Source organism: Lithobates pipiens, unplaced genomic scaffold (assembly GCF_037356315.1).
Source record: "Lithobates pipiens isolate NorthernLeopardFrog02 unplaced genomic scaffold, aLitPip1_a1.2 Scaffold_55, whole genome shotgun sequence".
NCBI classification, from domain to species: Eukaryota; Metazoa; Chordata; class Amphibia; order Anura; family Ranidae; genus Lithobates; species Lithobates pipiens.
The window spans coordinates 1322312-1339084 of NW_027507877.1; the positions used below are offsets into that span (position 1 = coordinate 1322312).

The following is a 16773-nucleotide window of genomic DNA, read 5'->3' on the forward strand; positions in this document are numbered from 1 at the left end:
ATTTTGTTTTTTTTATTTGATGCAGGGTTCCCCTTAAAGCGGAGGTCCACCCTAAAGTGGACCTTCCGCTCATTGGAATCCTCCCCCCCTCCAGCGCCACAGTTGGCACCTTTCAGGGGGGAGGGGGGTGCAGGTACCTGTACAGTACAGGTATCTGCACCCACTTCCTGGATAGCTCTCTGCGGAAAGGGGCGTAGATTGCGCACCTTTCCGAAAGTCCCCTGCTGCCTGCTGGGAAACACACAGATCCCAGAGGCAGCGGGTCCATCCTCATTGCGCAGCGCGACTCGCGCATGCGCAGTAGGGAACCGGGAAATGAAGCCGAAAGGCTCCACTTCCTGATTCCCATACCCAAGATGGCGGCGGCAGCACCCGAGAGACGATCTAGGGATCGGCTTCGGGTGCCGACATCGCGGGCGCGCTGGACAGGTAAGTGTCACTATTTTAAAAGTCAGCAGCTGCAGTATTTGTAGCTGCTGGCTTTTAAAAAAAAAAAAAACGCACACTCCCGGCGGACTCCCGCTTTAATATCCATACCAGACCTGAAGGGCCTGGTAATTGAATTTGGGGGAACCCCACGCTTTTTTTTTTTTATCAATGACTGTTCTCTGTATTACGGGGAGCCGACAATTCATTATAGCCACGAGAGATTTTAAATGACTTTTTTTCCTGCAGAAATTACACTTTGTGCAGGGACAGTTCTAAGCACGGGAAACATGCGCCCCTTTACAGGCATACTATAGACACCCCCCAGGTATGAAATTTAAAGGAATATTTCACTTTTATTGTTTCACTTTAAGCATTATTAAAATCACTGTTCCTGAAAAAACTGCAGTTTTTAGAACTTTTTTTTTTTTGCATTGATCCATGTCCCCTGGGGCAGGACCCGGGTCCCCAAACACTTTTTATGACAATAACTTGCATATTAGCCTTTAAAATTACTTTAGATTTCTCCCATAGACAGAGTGCAGAGTATGCCGCGGCTTTTCGAATTTGCCGCAAACACCCCAAATTGTTCGCTGAACTCAAAGCTCATCCCTAGTATAAATGCAAATGTTTTTTTAAAACAGCTGTTTTTTTTTTGAGAGCAGTGATTGCAATAATGCTTAAAGAGAAATATTCCTTTACCTATCGTACCGGAGGGGGTTTCTATAGTATGCCTGTAAAGTGGCGCATGTTTCCCGTGTTTAGAACAGTCCGAGAGCAAAATGACATTTCTAAAGGAAAAAGTAATTTAAAACTACTCGTGGCTGTAATGAATTGTCGGGTCCTGGCAATACAGATAAAAGTCATTGAAAAAAACAACATGGTATTCCCCCACAGTCAATTACCAGGCCCTTAGGGTCTGGTATGAATATTAAGGGGGAATCCGAACCGACGAGGTATCGTCTACATTTACTCAAAAGACAGCTACACAACTTGACTACTCATGGGATGGGAGGAGCCGTGGACACGTAGCGGCCGTCGGCTCGCGTCCTTTCCCCCCGCCGCACCCGCCTATGCCTCCTGATCCACCCGCCCCGCCCACCCGCCGTCAGCTGTTCGCTTCCACGAGGCAAGCGGACGCCCCGGATCAAGCCAGGAGAGAGAGCGAGCGGAGAATGCTTCCTGTGAAGCGGAGACACAGCGGTGGGAAGGTGGCTCTGTAGGAAGCCTTACGCCCCCCCCTCCTTTCAGCGGAGCAGGCTTGACGGCACGGACCTTCCCTACCCTACATAGGTCGGTAAGGCAAAGAATTAGAGGGTCATTGACAGAGTGGAGGAGCAGTGAGAGGTGAGCAACCGTATGGATGAGTGGAGGGGAGATGGCCCGCTGGAGATTTGGTCATCATCAGTGATCAGAAGTTATCATTCTAAAGACCTCTCTTTGAAAGCGGTAAGGTACATACATGTATAAGCTGGTTAACGATTGCTGCTAATGTGACGTCTACTACCTGTCCATCAGTGTACTACTAATATCGCCTGATTAGCCGGACACGGACCTTTCCACCCCTGCACAGGCCGGCAAGGCTATGAATGAGATAATCAGCGATAGAGGGGAGGAGCAATGATAGCTGAGCAATCTGTGTGAATGAAAGGAGGGGCGATGGTCGGCTGCATATCTTGTCAGAAGCTGTTATTGTAATAACTTCTCTTGGAAAGTGGTAAGGCGGATATATACATAAGCACGCTAACAACTGCTCTTAATGTGACTCCTTCTCTGGAACTATCAGATTGTTATCAACACTGCTTGATTAGCTGGATATAAACCCTGCAGGGGGAGGAATGATGAGAGGTGAACAGATGGACATTTGAAGGATTGATAATCAGTAATGCTATGCAGAGTTTTTTTTCTTTTTCTTTTTACAATTTTAGATAGAGGCATAAAATAGCGGTCGGGTTGGGGGCTCATTTCACAATTTTCGGTCCTTCGCCCATTGTGCACCCAGCACTCCCTGACAGCAATTTTGTCTTGTAGTTGCCTGCAGGCATACAGATACAAGGGAGTGAGGTACCCCGCCCCCAGAAAGTGATCTGAGCAACCCGGACCCCATAAGAGTCATGGGGAAAGGGACAGGGCCTGGATCTGGGTGTTAACCTGCAACAAAGGAGAATGCCGGGGAAGATGAATAAAAGGGGGGGTACGGGACCTGTTAGCCCGGGGGGGATACAACGATACTTAGTGGGGGAGACAAGTGTGTTGGAAAGCAGCCAGGAAACCCCTAACCAGAAGACATCAAGGAAATCAGGTGCAGGCACGAGTAAAACTATAGACACGGGAGAAGTGCGGGGAGCAGGAAAACCTAAGGACGTAGGCCCAACTCGTACCAGGACGGGGGGGGTAAGCTCCCGAGAGGAAGATAAAGGCAAAAAAAGGGAAGAACTGGGGAGAAAAGGAGAGGCTACCCCCCTACCCGAAATTCAACCTGAAATCCAACCCGAATTAGAAGGAGCCCTAGTGCTGGCAGACCCACAAGTGAGCCTGAGCATGCTGAGAGAGGTATTTACAGAGGCATTGACCAAGGTTGAAACATCACTTAAATCTGATATAGCCGGGATTAAGACAGATATTGGCCGAGTGCTAGGAAGGGTGGAAGAGTTGGAGGAAAGAATGAATGGATATGAACAAAATATGAGGGATCTAAAAGAACAAGTGAAATTAGCCCAAAAAACAAACAGATCGATCCTATATAAAATCGAGGACCAAGAAAATCGCGGAAGAAGGAAAAATTTAAGGATAAAAGGCCTAGAAGAAAAATTTAAAAATGAAGAGCTCCCTAGGGTGATGCAGGACTTGTTCAATCCCATTCTAGGCAGGGCGGAGAAGGACAAATTAAAAATAGACAGAGTACATCGAGTCACGGGATACCGCGCCCAAGCCACAGAAAAACCAAGAGACGTAATAATTAGATTCCATTTTTACGAGGATAAAGCGTTAGTGTTGGAGAATATCCGAAGGTTGGATAAAATTTTGTTTCAGGAGGCGGAGATACAGATATTCTCGGACCTAGCAGGGGAAACATTGAGGAGAAGAAGGCTCCTTAAACCTCTGACAGATCTGATGAGGTCACTAAATGTCCCCTATCAATGGGGGTTCCCAGCATGCCTTAGGGGAAGGAGAGATGGCCGCTCCGCAGTACTAAGGTTCCCAGAGGATTTAACGGACTTTTGTAATAAGTTAGAAATCCCCCCACCAGCACTACCAGGATGGGAGGAGGTGTTGGGGAACGAAGGAATTAGTAGGGTGGTGCAATGGTCTCGGGTCCAGGACGGGGGGGGGAGGGAGGGGGTATAATTACCATCATTGGCGGGTGAGGGGGGGAGGTGTGGGCACGTGGACAGGCCGTGAATGAGGCGGTCCTCCCAAAGAATGCTAGGTGGGCAAAAGGTGACCTGTGGGTCACCGGGACACCTAAGCGAGGAACAAATGTGGAAATTGTTCACTCCTCCAAATGGAGGAGGGGGAAGGGGGGAGGGGGGATGGGAGGGGGGGGTGGGTTAGGGGGTAATCTCTCTCTCAAACAGGGTTTAGGTGCTCTCTCTCCTGCTCTCTCGCCCCCCCCTTCTCTCTTCCCCCGCGTCGACCTCCGGTGGGGGGGGGATGTCTCCCTCCCGGGGGGCCGGGGGAGGAGGGGAGGGGGAGGGGATCAGTGAGATATGACAAGACTGAAATTGATAACATATAATGTAAGGGGTATAAGTACTCCCCAAAAAAAGTTCAGAGTTAATAGGGAGTTGGAATTGTATGGAGCGAATGTGGTCTGCTTGCAGGAAACTCATTTATCACACGAGGCTACAGGGAGACTGACGTCCCGGGGGTTCCCAACATGGTTCTACGGTGACTCTACAACATGTAACGCCAGGGGGGTAGCAATAGGCTTTGAGAGAAGTGTGAGGTTTGAAGTCGAGAAACAGATGGCCGACCCAGAAGGGAGATTCTTGTTTATAAGAGGGAAACTATCGGATGGAATATACACCTTTGCGAATATATACTCCCCAAACAGGGACCCAGATAAATTTTTAAGGAAGGTTTTGGAACTATTAGCGGAGTTTAAAAAAGGTAAACTGATAGTAGCGGGAGATCTGAATATGGGCATCGACCCTCGGGTGGACTCCTCAGCCGGGTCCCCGCGTTGGCCGGAGCTTAGATATAAAAAAATAAAGGCCCTGCTCTTAGAATTTCAGTTGGTTGACGCTTGGAGGATTAAACATCCGAACAGCAGAGACTATACTTTCTACTCTTCGGTGCATGGGACATTCACCCGAATTGATTATGTTCTGATTGAACATCAAATGCTCCCAGCTCTCAAAGATACAGTAATAAAATCTATCTCCTTATCTGACCATGCTCCAGTCATGGTGCAGCTGGAGCTAGTAATAGATCAGGCTAAAAGAGAGACATGGAGATTAAATGAAGCTTTGATCCAGGACCCAGAAACTAGAAGCAGAATTGAAATAGAACTAGAAGAGTTTTTTATAAGAAATGATTCCCCTGGGGTTACGAGGAGTACGATATGGGAGACCCACAAAGCATATATACGAGGAATCCTAATAAGCATTGGGACAGGGAAAAAAAAGGAAATAGGGAAAAGGTTACAAGATCTAAATAAGGAGATTTGGGAACTGGAGCAACAAACTAGATCAAAGGGGATCCCAGAGAAAGTAGAGCTAAAAGATAAGAAGCTACAATTAGAAGAACTTATGGAGGAGGAAAGGGTGCGAGTTAACCACTGGGCAGAGAGCATAAGATACCAGGAGGGGAACAAACCTGGGAAATGGTTAGCGAGAGTAGTGCGGGAGAGAAGGAATTTGTCTTTCATACCCAAAATTAAAAATGAAAAGGGGGAAATGAAGCACTCCACTCCTGAAATAGCGACGGTCTTCCATAAATATTATAGTCTGTTATATAAGGTAGGACAGGGAATGGAGAAAAACAGAGATAAGGAGGATACTATTGAGTATTTAAAAGGGATAGATTTTCCTAAAGTCCCGGAGGAAGAGCTGGAAATGTTGGAGACCCCGGTCACGGTAGACGAGGTGGCGAGGGCAATAAGAGGGATGGCAATAGGGAAAAGTCCAGGCCCGGATGGGTTTCCAATTTTATATTACAAAAAGTTTGAAAAGATATTGGCCCCCAAATTATGTGAGTATATGAATGCAGTTGCAGAAGGGGAAGATCTGAGGGAAGAGGCATTGATGGCTTACATAACTTTGATATTAAAGGAGGGGAAGGAGCCAACAACCCCTGGGAGTTATAGACCAATCTCTCTTCTGAACACGGATGTGAAGATATTCTCAAAAGTGATAGCAGAGAGATTGAAACCGTTGCTCCCCCAATGGGTCCATAGGGACCAAACGGGGTTTGTTACGGGTAGGGAGGGGAGGGATAATTGTCTTAAAACCCTAATGTTGATTCATGGGGTGGAGAGCAGTGGACCCCCAGTCGCCCTGTTATCGGTGGATGCTGAAAAAGCATTCGACAGGGTAGACTGGGGCTTCATGTTTGAGACTTTAAGATATTTGGGGTTAAAAGAAAAAATATTACGATGGATAAAAGCATTTTATTCCCGCCCGTCGGCAAAAATTAAAATTAACGGTAACCTCTCCCCGGTAGTGAAGCTATACAATGGAACTAGACAGGGATGCCCCCTGTCTCCAATGCTGTTTATACTCGCCTTGGAACCCTTGTTGGCTTCAATTAGGAAGAATGGAGACATAAGGGGGGTGAGAATGGGCGGAGAAGAGTATAAGATCTCTGCGTATGCGGATGACATATTATTTTATGTTTCGGATCTCAGGGTGACTTTGCCAAATATAATCAGGGAGATCCATAGATATGGGAAGCTGACAAATTTCAAGATTAATATGTCAAAAACTGAGATTTTGAACATAACGGTACCAAAAAAAGAACAAGAGGAACTCCAGAGGTTCTTCCCCTTCATCTGGTGTAGGGAAGATTTGAGGTACCTGGGAGTAAAAATTACACCCACATTGTCATCCGCATACGCAGCTAATTATACAGATATATTAAATAGGGTGAAAGAATGTATTAAAAGCATGAGATATAAACCCCTGTCGCTAATAGGAAGAGTAAACGCGTTGAAAATGTTTATTTTACCAAAACTAATATATGTGTTCCAAATGATCCCAATAAAAGTTCCGCAGGAGTTCTTTAGGAAACTCCAAACCCTAATTTTAAAACATATATGGGGACGTAGGAATCCTAGAATCTCATATGCGACTCTGGAAAGGGGGAAAGTAGAAGGGGGATTAGCCGCCCCGAACTTTAGAAGATATTATCAGGCAGCAGTAATTTCACGGGTGGTGGATTGGGTGTATGATAAAGGCGATAAAGGGTGGGTAAATATAGAGAAAACACAAAGTGGAGTTAATTTAGGAAAAAGGATCTGGATACCTCGGGACTACCGTGACTTGGGGAGAAGCACTAACCCACTAACTACTAATCTGTTTAGAATATGGGATAAAGTGGGCGAATTAAATCACTGGCAGCACAATTCACCTTTAATTTCTATATTAGACACAAGTTTTTTTAAACCAGGGAAGGAAGAATATGTTTATTTCACAAGATGGGCAAAAAGGGGTGATATTTTTTTGAAAGATGTGATGAATGGGGACAGAGTTTGTACTTTAGGAGAAATAAGACAAAAATGGGGATGTAGGAAATTAGACAGCTGGAGATATGCACAAATTAAACATTTTGTTCAGGCGCTACCCCGACCACTCCGCGGGGAAGGAGATCTTAGACCTATGGAGAGAATGCTTACAGACCCGAGCTGTAAAAAAAAAAGTTTGTCCAAAATCTATAAAATTCTGGAGGAGGAAAAGGAACCAGGAGAACCACTGTTTTTGAAAAAATGGGAAGAAGAGTTGGGTACTCTGGGAGATAAGGAACGTAGAAAGAAGATTTTAAGAATAGCAGGTACAATATCTAAGGACAATATGTCAGCGGAAATGTCATTTAAATTAATGGCAAGATGGTATATTGTCCCACAAAGAGCGCATAAGAGAAGGCCGGACATATCAGCACTATGCTGGAGGGGTTGTGATAAGGTGGGAACTTTTGCACATATCTGGTGGGAGTGTGGTAAGATTGGCCCTTATTGGGAGAAAATAATAGGAAACATCTTCCAGATAACAGGGGAACAGGTAAAGAAAGATCCTTGGACATGTCTATTTCATGACACAGATAAAACAATAGGGGAATATAAAAATTCATTGATACCTCACTTATTGATTGCTGCAAAAAGCCTGATCCCAAAGAGATGGGGCTCTGTTGAACCCCCATCCATGAGGGAATGGTTAGCTAAAGTAGAGTGGTTAAGATCAATGGAGGAATCAATACTTAAAAGAGGAGATCAAGTGGAAATTTATCATAGCAAATGGGGAAAATGGTTGGAGTTTAAGAAACAAGGGAATGTCCCAGAATGAGTGGTCCCGAGGAGAGAGGAGGGGGAGGGCGGGAGAGAGAGACGGAGAGAGAGAGGGGGGGGTTGGGGAGGGAGATTTGAGGGGGAGGGGACGGGAAGATATAAGTTTATGGAATAGGAAGCATATTTTTGTAATATTCCTACTTTTTCGAAATTCTTATAAAATAAATAAAAATAAAATAGAGGAAGATGTTAAAAAAGAAAAAAGGAAAAAGGATTGCATGTGATGTCAAAGTAGCACTGCCAACAGGCAAAATAGTGGCGATGAGAAGAAGGGCACCAAAAATCACAAGGGCGTAAACTTGCCACAAATTTGTTGACGAGAGATTATGGCGTGCTATAAACTGATGCAAAAAAAAAAAAAAAAAAAAAAAAAAAAAAAAAAGAAAAAAAAAAAAAAAAAAAAAAAGGGGGAATCCGAACCAAATTGTAAAAAAAAAAAAAATACGTGGGGGTCCCCCCAAATTCCATACCAGGCCATTCAGGTCTGGTATGGATATTAAGGGGAACCCCGCGCCAAAATTAAAAAAAAATGCCATATGGGTCCCCCCAAAAATCCATACCAGACCCTTATCCAAGCACGCAACCTGGCAGGCCACAGGAAAAGAGGGGGGATGAGAGAGTGCCCCCCTCCTGAACCATACCAGGCCAAATGCCCTCAATAAGGGGAGGGTGCTTTGGGGTACCCCCCAAAACACCTTGTCCCCATGTTGATGGGGACAAGGGCCTCATCTCCACAACCCATGCCCAGTGGTAGTGGGGGTCTGCGGGCGGGGGGGCTTATTGGAATCTGGAATTCGCCTTTAACAAGAGGACTCCAAGATCCGGGCCTCCCCCGTGTAAAATGGTATTTATACCCCTACCATTTTACAAAAAAAGTGTGAAAATTGTAAAAATGACAAGACTTGGCTTAGGGACAAGTCCTTTATTAAAAAAAAAAACTGTCCTACAAAGGCTTCTTAGGGACATCCCTATGGATTTCCTGTAGCATTAGAGGGGGCGGGGCCACGCGGTGACATCGCCGGGTGACACCACCCCCCGAGGCACGGGGACATCCCTAAGGCTTTCATGTAGAGTCAGAGGGGGCAGGGCCACCCCTCTGATGCTATGGGAAAGCCATAGGGATGTCCCCTTCTGTCAGAGGGGGCGGGGTCTCCCAGTGACATCACCGTGTGGCCCTGCCCTCAGTTATAAAAGAGCTGTCACCTGAGAGGACGGTCATTTCGGCAGGTGTCTCCCATTTTTTTATTCTTTCTTTTTCGGTCTGTCAGCAGAGCAAGAGATGAAGAAGAAGACTCTGTGGGACAGTTTTATTTTTTTAATTTTTTAATAAAGGACTTGTCCCAAGCCATGTCTTGTCATTTTTACCATTTTCACACTTTTTGGTGAAATGGTAGGGGTACATTAGTACCCCGTTACCATTTTACACAGGGGAGAGGCCGGGATCTGTGGGTCCCCTTGTTAAAGGGTGCTTCCAGATTCCGATAAGTACCCTGCCCGCAGACCCCTACAATCACCGGCCAAGGGTTGTGGGGATGAGGCCCTTGTCCCAATCAACATGGGAACAAGGTGTTTTGGGGGGTACCCCAAGGCTCCCTCCCCATGTTGAGGGCATGTGGCCTGGTACAGTTCAGGAGGGGGCTCTCTCTCTTTCCCCCTCTTTTCCTGTGGCCTGCCAGGTTGCGTGCTCGGATAAGGGTCTGGTATTGATTTTTAGGGGGACCCATACGCCAGGTTCCCTTTAAAATGGAATTTGGGGGGGATCCCCAAGCAATTATTTTTTTCAATTTTGGTTAATATTCGTACCAGACCCAAAGGGTTTGGTAATTGACTGTGGGGGAATCCCATGCCGTTTTTTTTCAATGACTTTTATGTGTATTGTCGAGACCCGATAATTCATTATAGTAGTTTTAAATGAGTTTTTTTCCTTTAGAAATGTAATTTTTCTCTCAGACTGGGACCGGGAAACATGCTATAGACACCCCCCAGGTATGAACTTTAAAGGAATATTACACTTTTTTTGTTTCACTTTAAGCATTATTAAAATCACGGCCCCCAAAAACGTCATTTTTTAAAAGTTGTTTTGCATTGATGCATATACCCTGGGGCAGGACCCGGGTCCCCAAACACTTTATGACAATATCATGCATATAAGCCTTTAAAATTAGCACTTTTGATTTCTGATATTCGTGTCCCATAGACTTTAATGGTGTTTGTGTGTTCAATCAAATTTTTTTCCTGTTCGTATGTTCTGCTGCAAACTGAACCGGGGGTGTTCAGCTCATCCCTAGTGGTCACTCTGGTTACAACATCCAAAATGTACTGTTCAAGTATAACCATACCGATATGAAATGTTCATTGATCATCAATGTCTTTATCTCTGGTCCTCTGGTGTCCTTCTTCCTCCTCCTTCCTTATACCCCTATCCCTTACCCCCCCTCCTTCCCACCCCTTCCCTATTTAGATCCTCTCCATACTCGACTACTTTGGTTTACCCCCCCCCCCCCCCCCACTTAGAATATTACTGTTTGCATTTAACACATTATTACTTGTTAGAAGAGCTTCTTTCTAGCTGGAACATCTGTTTCTGTTACTGCAGTTATGGCTATAACATGTATGTACCTTCTCTGAAACTCCAATAAAAAACTATATTGAGAAAATAAATCAATGTGTGTATGTGAGTGTGCATTTGTCCTTCTGTGTGTGTCCCCCCAGGGATTCTTCTCTTCATATACCAGCCCAGTATATCTCATACACAGACACACACAGATCACTGCCATGCAAAGCCATTTATTTCTAGAGAGAGAAAAGCAGAAGAAAGAATTACATTGTCTCAATAAACATGTTACAGGAGAAGATCACACATCTGATCTGATCAATATGAAGATTATTGATGAACCTCCAACTAATCAATGTCACTTTCCTGTGATCAGAAGAATGGAATTCCAGAATGTGTACAATGGATGATTTATATAGAATTAAACCTTTATATAAATAAACTGCAGGAGGTTTGAACCCAATTAAACTTTTTTTTTTTCCCAACCTGGCTATGGTGTCTATTTCTAAAACATTTGTTGCACGAATATCAGAAGTATTGGTCAAGTTGAACAAAATGTCCCGTATTTTTTCCAAGAGATAAATGTCTGTATCATCAGCTCCATCTAGTGGCCAAAATGCTGATTATTTTCTCCATGGAGGTATTTCAGAAAAGCGCTGTATACTGCATGGTGGCCACTATATGGGGCTGACGATACAGGAATTTATCTGTTAGAAAAAATACTGGACATTTCCTTCAACTTACAACGATGCTTTTGACATTTGTGCAGCAAATGTTTTGAAAATGTACCCCCTCCCCCCCCCCCCCCCCCAAGTATTTAACCATGAAATAGAAGAATCTCCTCTCAGTCCATATTTTATCCAGGATTTGGTTCTGATTTGATCCGGCTGGTATTTTGCAGACTCAGAAGGTATGAAGAAAGGATAACTTTAGAAAGTTCAACTGATAATTGTTCCAATCAGGTCTTTTCCTCGGGATTTATAGAGAGACGGAAAATTCTCTTCATTTATAGACATTGGAAGAGGTAAGACATTTCTTGCCATATTGACTTACAAAATGTAAACTGTCCCAAAACCTAAAAATAACAAACTCCAGGTATGGAGCTCAGACCAAAGTAAGTATGCAAATGCCATAGCTGTGGACCTACCTGTTGTTTCTCAATGATTGCAAAGTGTTCTCTGATTGGACAAGGTGGGGATGATGATGTCACCACCCCACCCCTCCATAGAGATCACCTTGTATTCATTGAGAAAAAAGGTTGGCGTTCTGTGAATGGTGACTGTGCCGAGCAAGTGACTCCCGGTGTGTGCTATGCAGGAGGGCAGTCGCTTGGCACAGGACCTAGAAGACAGCAGTGATCACTGTAATAGTAACTGCTTCAGTGATTCCCCACTTCTACGGGATCCCATATGTATGACACATGCATACTTGTCCAAGCTGGACCAATGTTACTATGTAATAAAACACATACCTGGAGTTCACCTTTAAAACCTATGTCTTGGAACTTGGATGCAATTGATTTGGGTTCTCCCAACCTGTAGAGGACAATATTTTAGTCTCTGGAGGTCTTCATTAGACCAGAATTGGTGTTATGTGTGGCGGTCTTCATCAGATCAGAATTGGTATTACAAGTGGTGCTCTTCTTTGGATCAGAATTGGTGTTATAGGTGGTGGTCTTCATAAGATTGGAGTTGGTGTTTTCTGGAGGTCTTCATGAGGTAAAAATGGATGTTAAGCATGGTGGACTTCATTGGATCAGAATTGGTGTTATGGGTGGTGGTCTTCATCAGATCAGAGTTGATGTTTTCTGCAGGTCTTCATTGGATCAGAATTGGTGTTATGGGTGGTGGTCTTCATCAGATCAGAGTTGATGTTTTCTGCAGGTCTTCATTGGATCAGAATTGGTGTTATGGGTGGTGGTCTTCATCAGATCAGAGTTGATGTTTTCTGCAGGTCTTCATTGGATCAGAATTGGTGTTATGGGTGGTGTTCTTAGACCATAATATGTGTTCTCTGGAGGTCTTCATTGGATCAGAATTGGTGATATGGGAATCTGGGTTCTCTGTAACAGGCAGGCCTTGTATATAAGCAGAAATCAGAAGAATAGAGGGAGATGCAGAGAACAGCACTGATTCGGGATGTCATGGTAGGGTGCTGGAGAAGGGCAGTTCACCATCTTCATTCATTTATAAACTTCATAAGCCAGCACAGGCTTTAGGGAGTTCACTTTATCATTCCAGCCAATTTTACGGTAATCTGGAATTTCATCTCCTGCCAGAGTGATGATCTGTTTACCTGTATAAAACTCCCCTTCATACAGGATCCAGGCCCCGCTCACAAATTTATGTGATGAAACCTTGTTGTCAAATTTATAGGGACGAAGGGAATCTGTAGGTCTTTCCAGGTCGATAGATTCTCCCCCATAGTGGATGTGCTCATACAGAGTAATCTTGGGGTTATGCAGACCGCCCTGCACATGTCTCACAGAGTTGATCTTAAATCCTGGGATTGAGTTGTAGTTGCCTTCTTTGAAGACTCTGAAGTCCCCTCTATAATTGGTTCCACTGAAGACAACCCATGGTTCTCCGGTGATTTTGAGAGATTCGGCTTTGTTCAGGAATCCAACAGTTGCCAGGTCAGCAGTGTCTTTCTTTATAGACACAGAGGCTCCCTTGAAATCCGGGAACTGAAACAGCTGAAGAGTGTTCATCTTCCAGTTCTATGTTGAAGATCAGATGATGGGAACTGATATCTCTGGAGGTCGGTGTAAGTATAATCCTTGGCTGCTGGAGATTGGGGAATTTATACAAAAACCTTGGTGGTGAACCCAGGTGCACTTGGAGATAACAACTTGTAAGAGTTGTGAAATAATTACGCAACTTGTAAGAGTTGTGAAATAATTCACAACTGCTGGGAAATGTATACATAAGTATAATTTATAATAATACATAATAAATTTATACATAATCCTCAGTGCTGGACCCAGCTGTTTGGATATATTTTATTAATTACTCTACATTTATCCTCACTAGGGCCAACATCTTAACCATTATCTTGTAATATATATATATATATATATATATATATATATATTTTATTCTTAGTATTATTATCCTTACTAATATAATTATTATTACTATTTTTTTATTGTTTTATGATTGTATATATAGATTGTGTTATGTATCTTTCAAGTTATATACATATCATTTTACACATTTTTTCATACATTTATTCTTATTAGGTCAATTTATTACAGAAACTGTATCATTTTAATAATAGTGATTATTAATATTATTATTTATTTATTGGTTTGCAGATCATTGTAAAGATTGTACAGTGTATGGCTCAGCTGTTTGGATATATTTTACTAATTTCTATACATTTTGATCTCTAGGTCCAAAATTGTAACTAGAATGTATTATCTCATAGTAAGTATTATAATTCTCAGTATTGTTATTATTTTTATATCATTTTTCTATAAGTTATATCCATATATTTTTTTATAATTTTTTTTTCTTCTTTGGTCAAATTACAGAGACTGTATCATTTTAATAGTAGTGATTAATATTTTTATTGATTTGTTTATTTGTTGCATTGTTTTACAATGTTGTATAATGTGTGGTTCAAGTTATACACATATCATTTTTTATACAATTTTTCTTCTTAGTTAAAATAATGCCCTAACCCTAATCAATTTAACAGTGGTGTCCCCCCTGCACCTTTGGCTTTCAGTTTGGGATGCAATGGTGGGAGTGTAAGGTGGCGATCGGCAGCTCTATGGTGCTCGCGGCGTCTCCCTGGGGCTTGTATTTCTCCTCCAGAGTCTATACAGTGGAGAAGGGAGGAGCATCTGACTCTCCTCCAGAGTCTACACAGTGGAGAAGGGAGGGGCCTCTGACCCTCCTCCAGAGTCTATACAGTGGAGAAGGGAGGGGCTTCTGACCCTCCTCCAGAGTCTATACAGTGGAGAAGGGAGGGGCCTCTGACTCTCCTCCAGAGTCTACACAGTGGAGAAGGGAGGGGCCTCTGACCCTCCTCCAGAGTCTATACAGTGGCGAAGGGAGGGGCCTCTGACCCTCCTCCAGAGTCTATACAGTGGAGAAGGGAGTTGCTCTGCTTGTACACTGTTGCAGATTGCTGCCCAGGTCAGTGGCCCCTCCCCTTTCCACTGTACAGAATCAGGAAGAGAACTACAAGCCCCAGGGAGATCCCGCGGTCCGCAGGCACCACAGAGCTGCCGATCACCACCTCCCCCTGTGCTGGGGTGGGAGGTGCACAGACAGCCAGGGTACAGGGGAACCTCTGATGGGGGTTGAGTCTGGGAACCCTCATGTATGAGGGAGGCTCTCTAAGGACCCTGATGTAAGGGGGGCCTCTGGGATAACTGATGTAAGGGGGGCCTCTGGTAACCCTGTTGTATGGGGGGCTCTCTGGGGACCCTGATGTATAGGGGGGCTCGCTGAGGACCCTAATGTATGGAGCGCTCTCTGCTCTGTGGATCCTGATGTATGGTGTGGGCTCTCTGGGGATCCTGATGTATGGGGGGGGGCTCTCTGGCGACCCTGATGTATGGGGGGCTCTCTGGCGACCCTAATGTATGGGGGGCTCTCTGGTGACCCTGATATATGGGGGGGGCTCTCTGGGGACCCTGATGTATGGTGGGGACTCTCTGGGGTCCCTAATATATGGGGGCTCTCTCTGGGGACACTGATGTATGGGGGGTTCTCTGGGGACCCTAATTTATGGGGGCTCTCTGGGGACCCTGATGTAAGGGGAGGCTCTCTGGGGACCCTGATGTAAGGGGAGGCTCTCTGGGGACCCTGATGTAAGGGGAGGCTCTCTGGGGACCCTGATGTAAGTGGGGGAAGCTCTCTGGGGACCCTGATGTCAGTGGGGGAGACTCTCTGGGGACTTGTTTACCAATGTTCTGCCTCTGTTGGAAACAATCATCCGGGAACAGAGGACATTGGGTCGTCGGACCCGCTGATTAGCTCTCAGTGTGTCCAATCACAGTGGCAGTGAGTCAAACAGACCAGCAAGTACAGAATCAAGTACCTGTAGGTGATTCTGCTCACAGGAGACGCAGCCCCGTAGTAAATGTACACGGTTAATGTGAGTTTATTTTTCTTTTTTTTTTTTAAACATTTATTTTGAACATACAGTAGAGAAATTCTGTGACCAATGCATTTAATTAGCAGTGCAATATATACATGGGGCTTTGTGAGGGTGTGGCTTGTGTGTGGGTGGGGACAAAGGGGGCCCCATGATCCCCTATTGCCCGGGGGCCCCCATGAGTTGTCAGTCCGCCCCGATTAGTGCCCAACACTTCTTCTGGAATGGTAATCTAATGGATAGAACTGAACCAAGCTCACAATGGCCAGATGCCCATATACCAACGTGGATCTATCTGCAGCTACACAACTTTCTCCATTCCATGGCTTCTCCTGAGTCAGTTTCTCTGCCTATTACTCCTCTTGAGAGCTTATATGCCAAGACCGCACCCCAGCAACATGTAATTCCCTCAATTAATGCCTTTCTCTTCTTGAATAAGCCCTCTAATGCTGGGAAGGCTCACACAGCCTGGGAACGAGATCTCGATACAATCCTTTCCTGAAGAATGGGATCACATTTTCATGAACTCCCACAAAGGGTCTGTTAATGTTACAACGCAGGAAAGTTGTTGCAACCTCATTTTGAGATGGTATTGGAACTCCCGCTCTACTACTAAAAAATTAACTTCCTAAGTATTGTTGGCGATGGTGCCAAGCTGATGGAACTTATCTTAACTTGGATGGAGATGCTGCTCATCTGGTGGGATTGCCCTGAGACACAACCCTTCTGGTCTGATGTCCACCCTGTAATTTCTCAAGTGACAACATACACCTTAGACTACTAATTCCTTCTTCACCACACTTCTCTCTCCCAGAGAGCCTATTATAAATCGCACGCCATGCATATGGTGAATTCAGCTAAAATGTGTATTTAGATCCATTGGGGTACGACCCACACCCCCTCCCTGTTAGAATGGTTTACATACCTTTGTAAAATTGCTGATATGGAAGAACTCATTCACCTGGCAAAAGATTCCCCTTCCAAATTCACATCCACCTGGGCCTGTTGGTTCCACTTTCAAACCACTGACCAATATAAGCAGCTCATAGATAATACCGTTTGACTCTCACTTAGGTCAGTAGACTTTTCACCTGATCAGATTTAACTGGAGGAGCTTCTTAGTGACATTTTTACATGATTAACGAGCCTCACCCCTCTAGTTAGGGTTGCCACCTGT

At 44.5% G+C, this 16773-nt stretch overlaps 1 protein-coding gene across 1 annotated transcript; it reads right to left on the reverse strand.

The window, feature by feature from the left end:
- Positions 1 to 12666: 12666 nt before the first annotated feature.
- LOC143957696 (epidermal differentiation-specific protein-like) lies at positions 12667 to 13194 on the reverse strand. The gene has a single exon (XM_077467389.1). The coding sequence runs from the start codon at positions 13192 to 13194 to the stop codon at positions 12667 to 12669; it is 528 nt and encodes a 175-aa protein (XP_077323515.1).
- Positions 13195 to 16773: the final 3579 nt, after the last annotated feature.

Coding starts and splice junctions, on each gene's coding strand:
- LOC143957696 (XM_077467389.1), bottom strand. CDS start 13,194: ATGAACACTCTTCAGCTGTTTCAGTTCCCGGATTTCAAGGGAGCCTCT.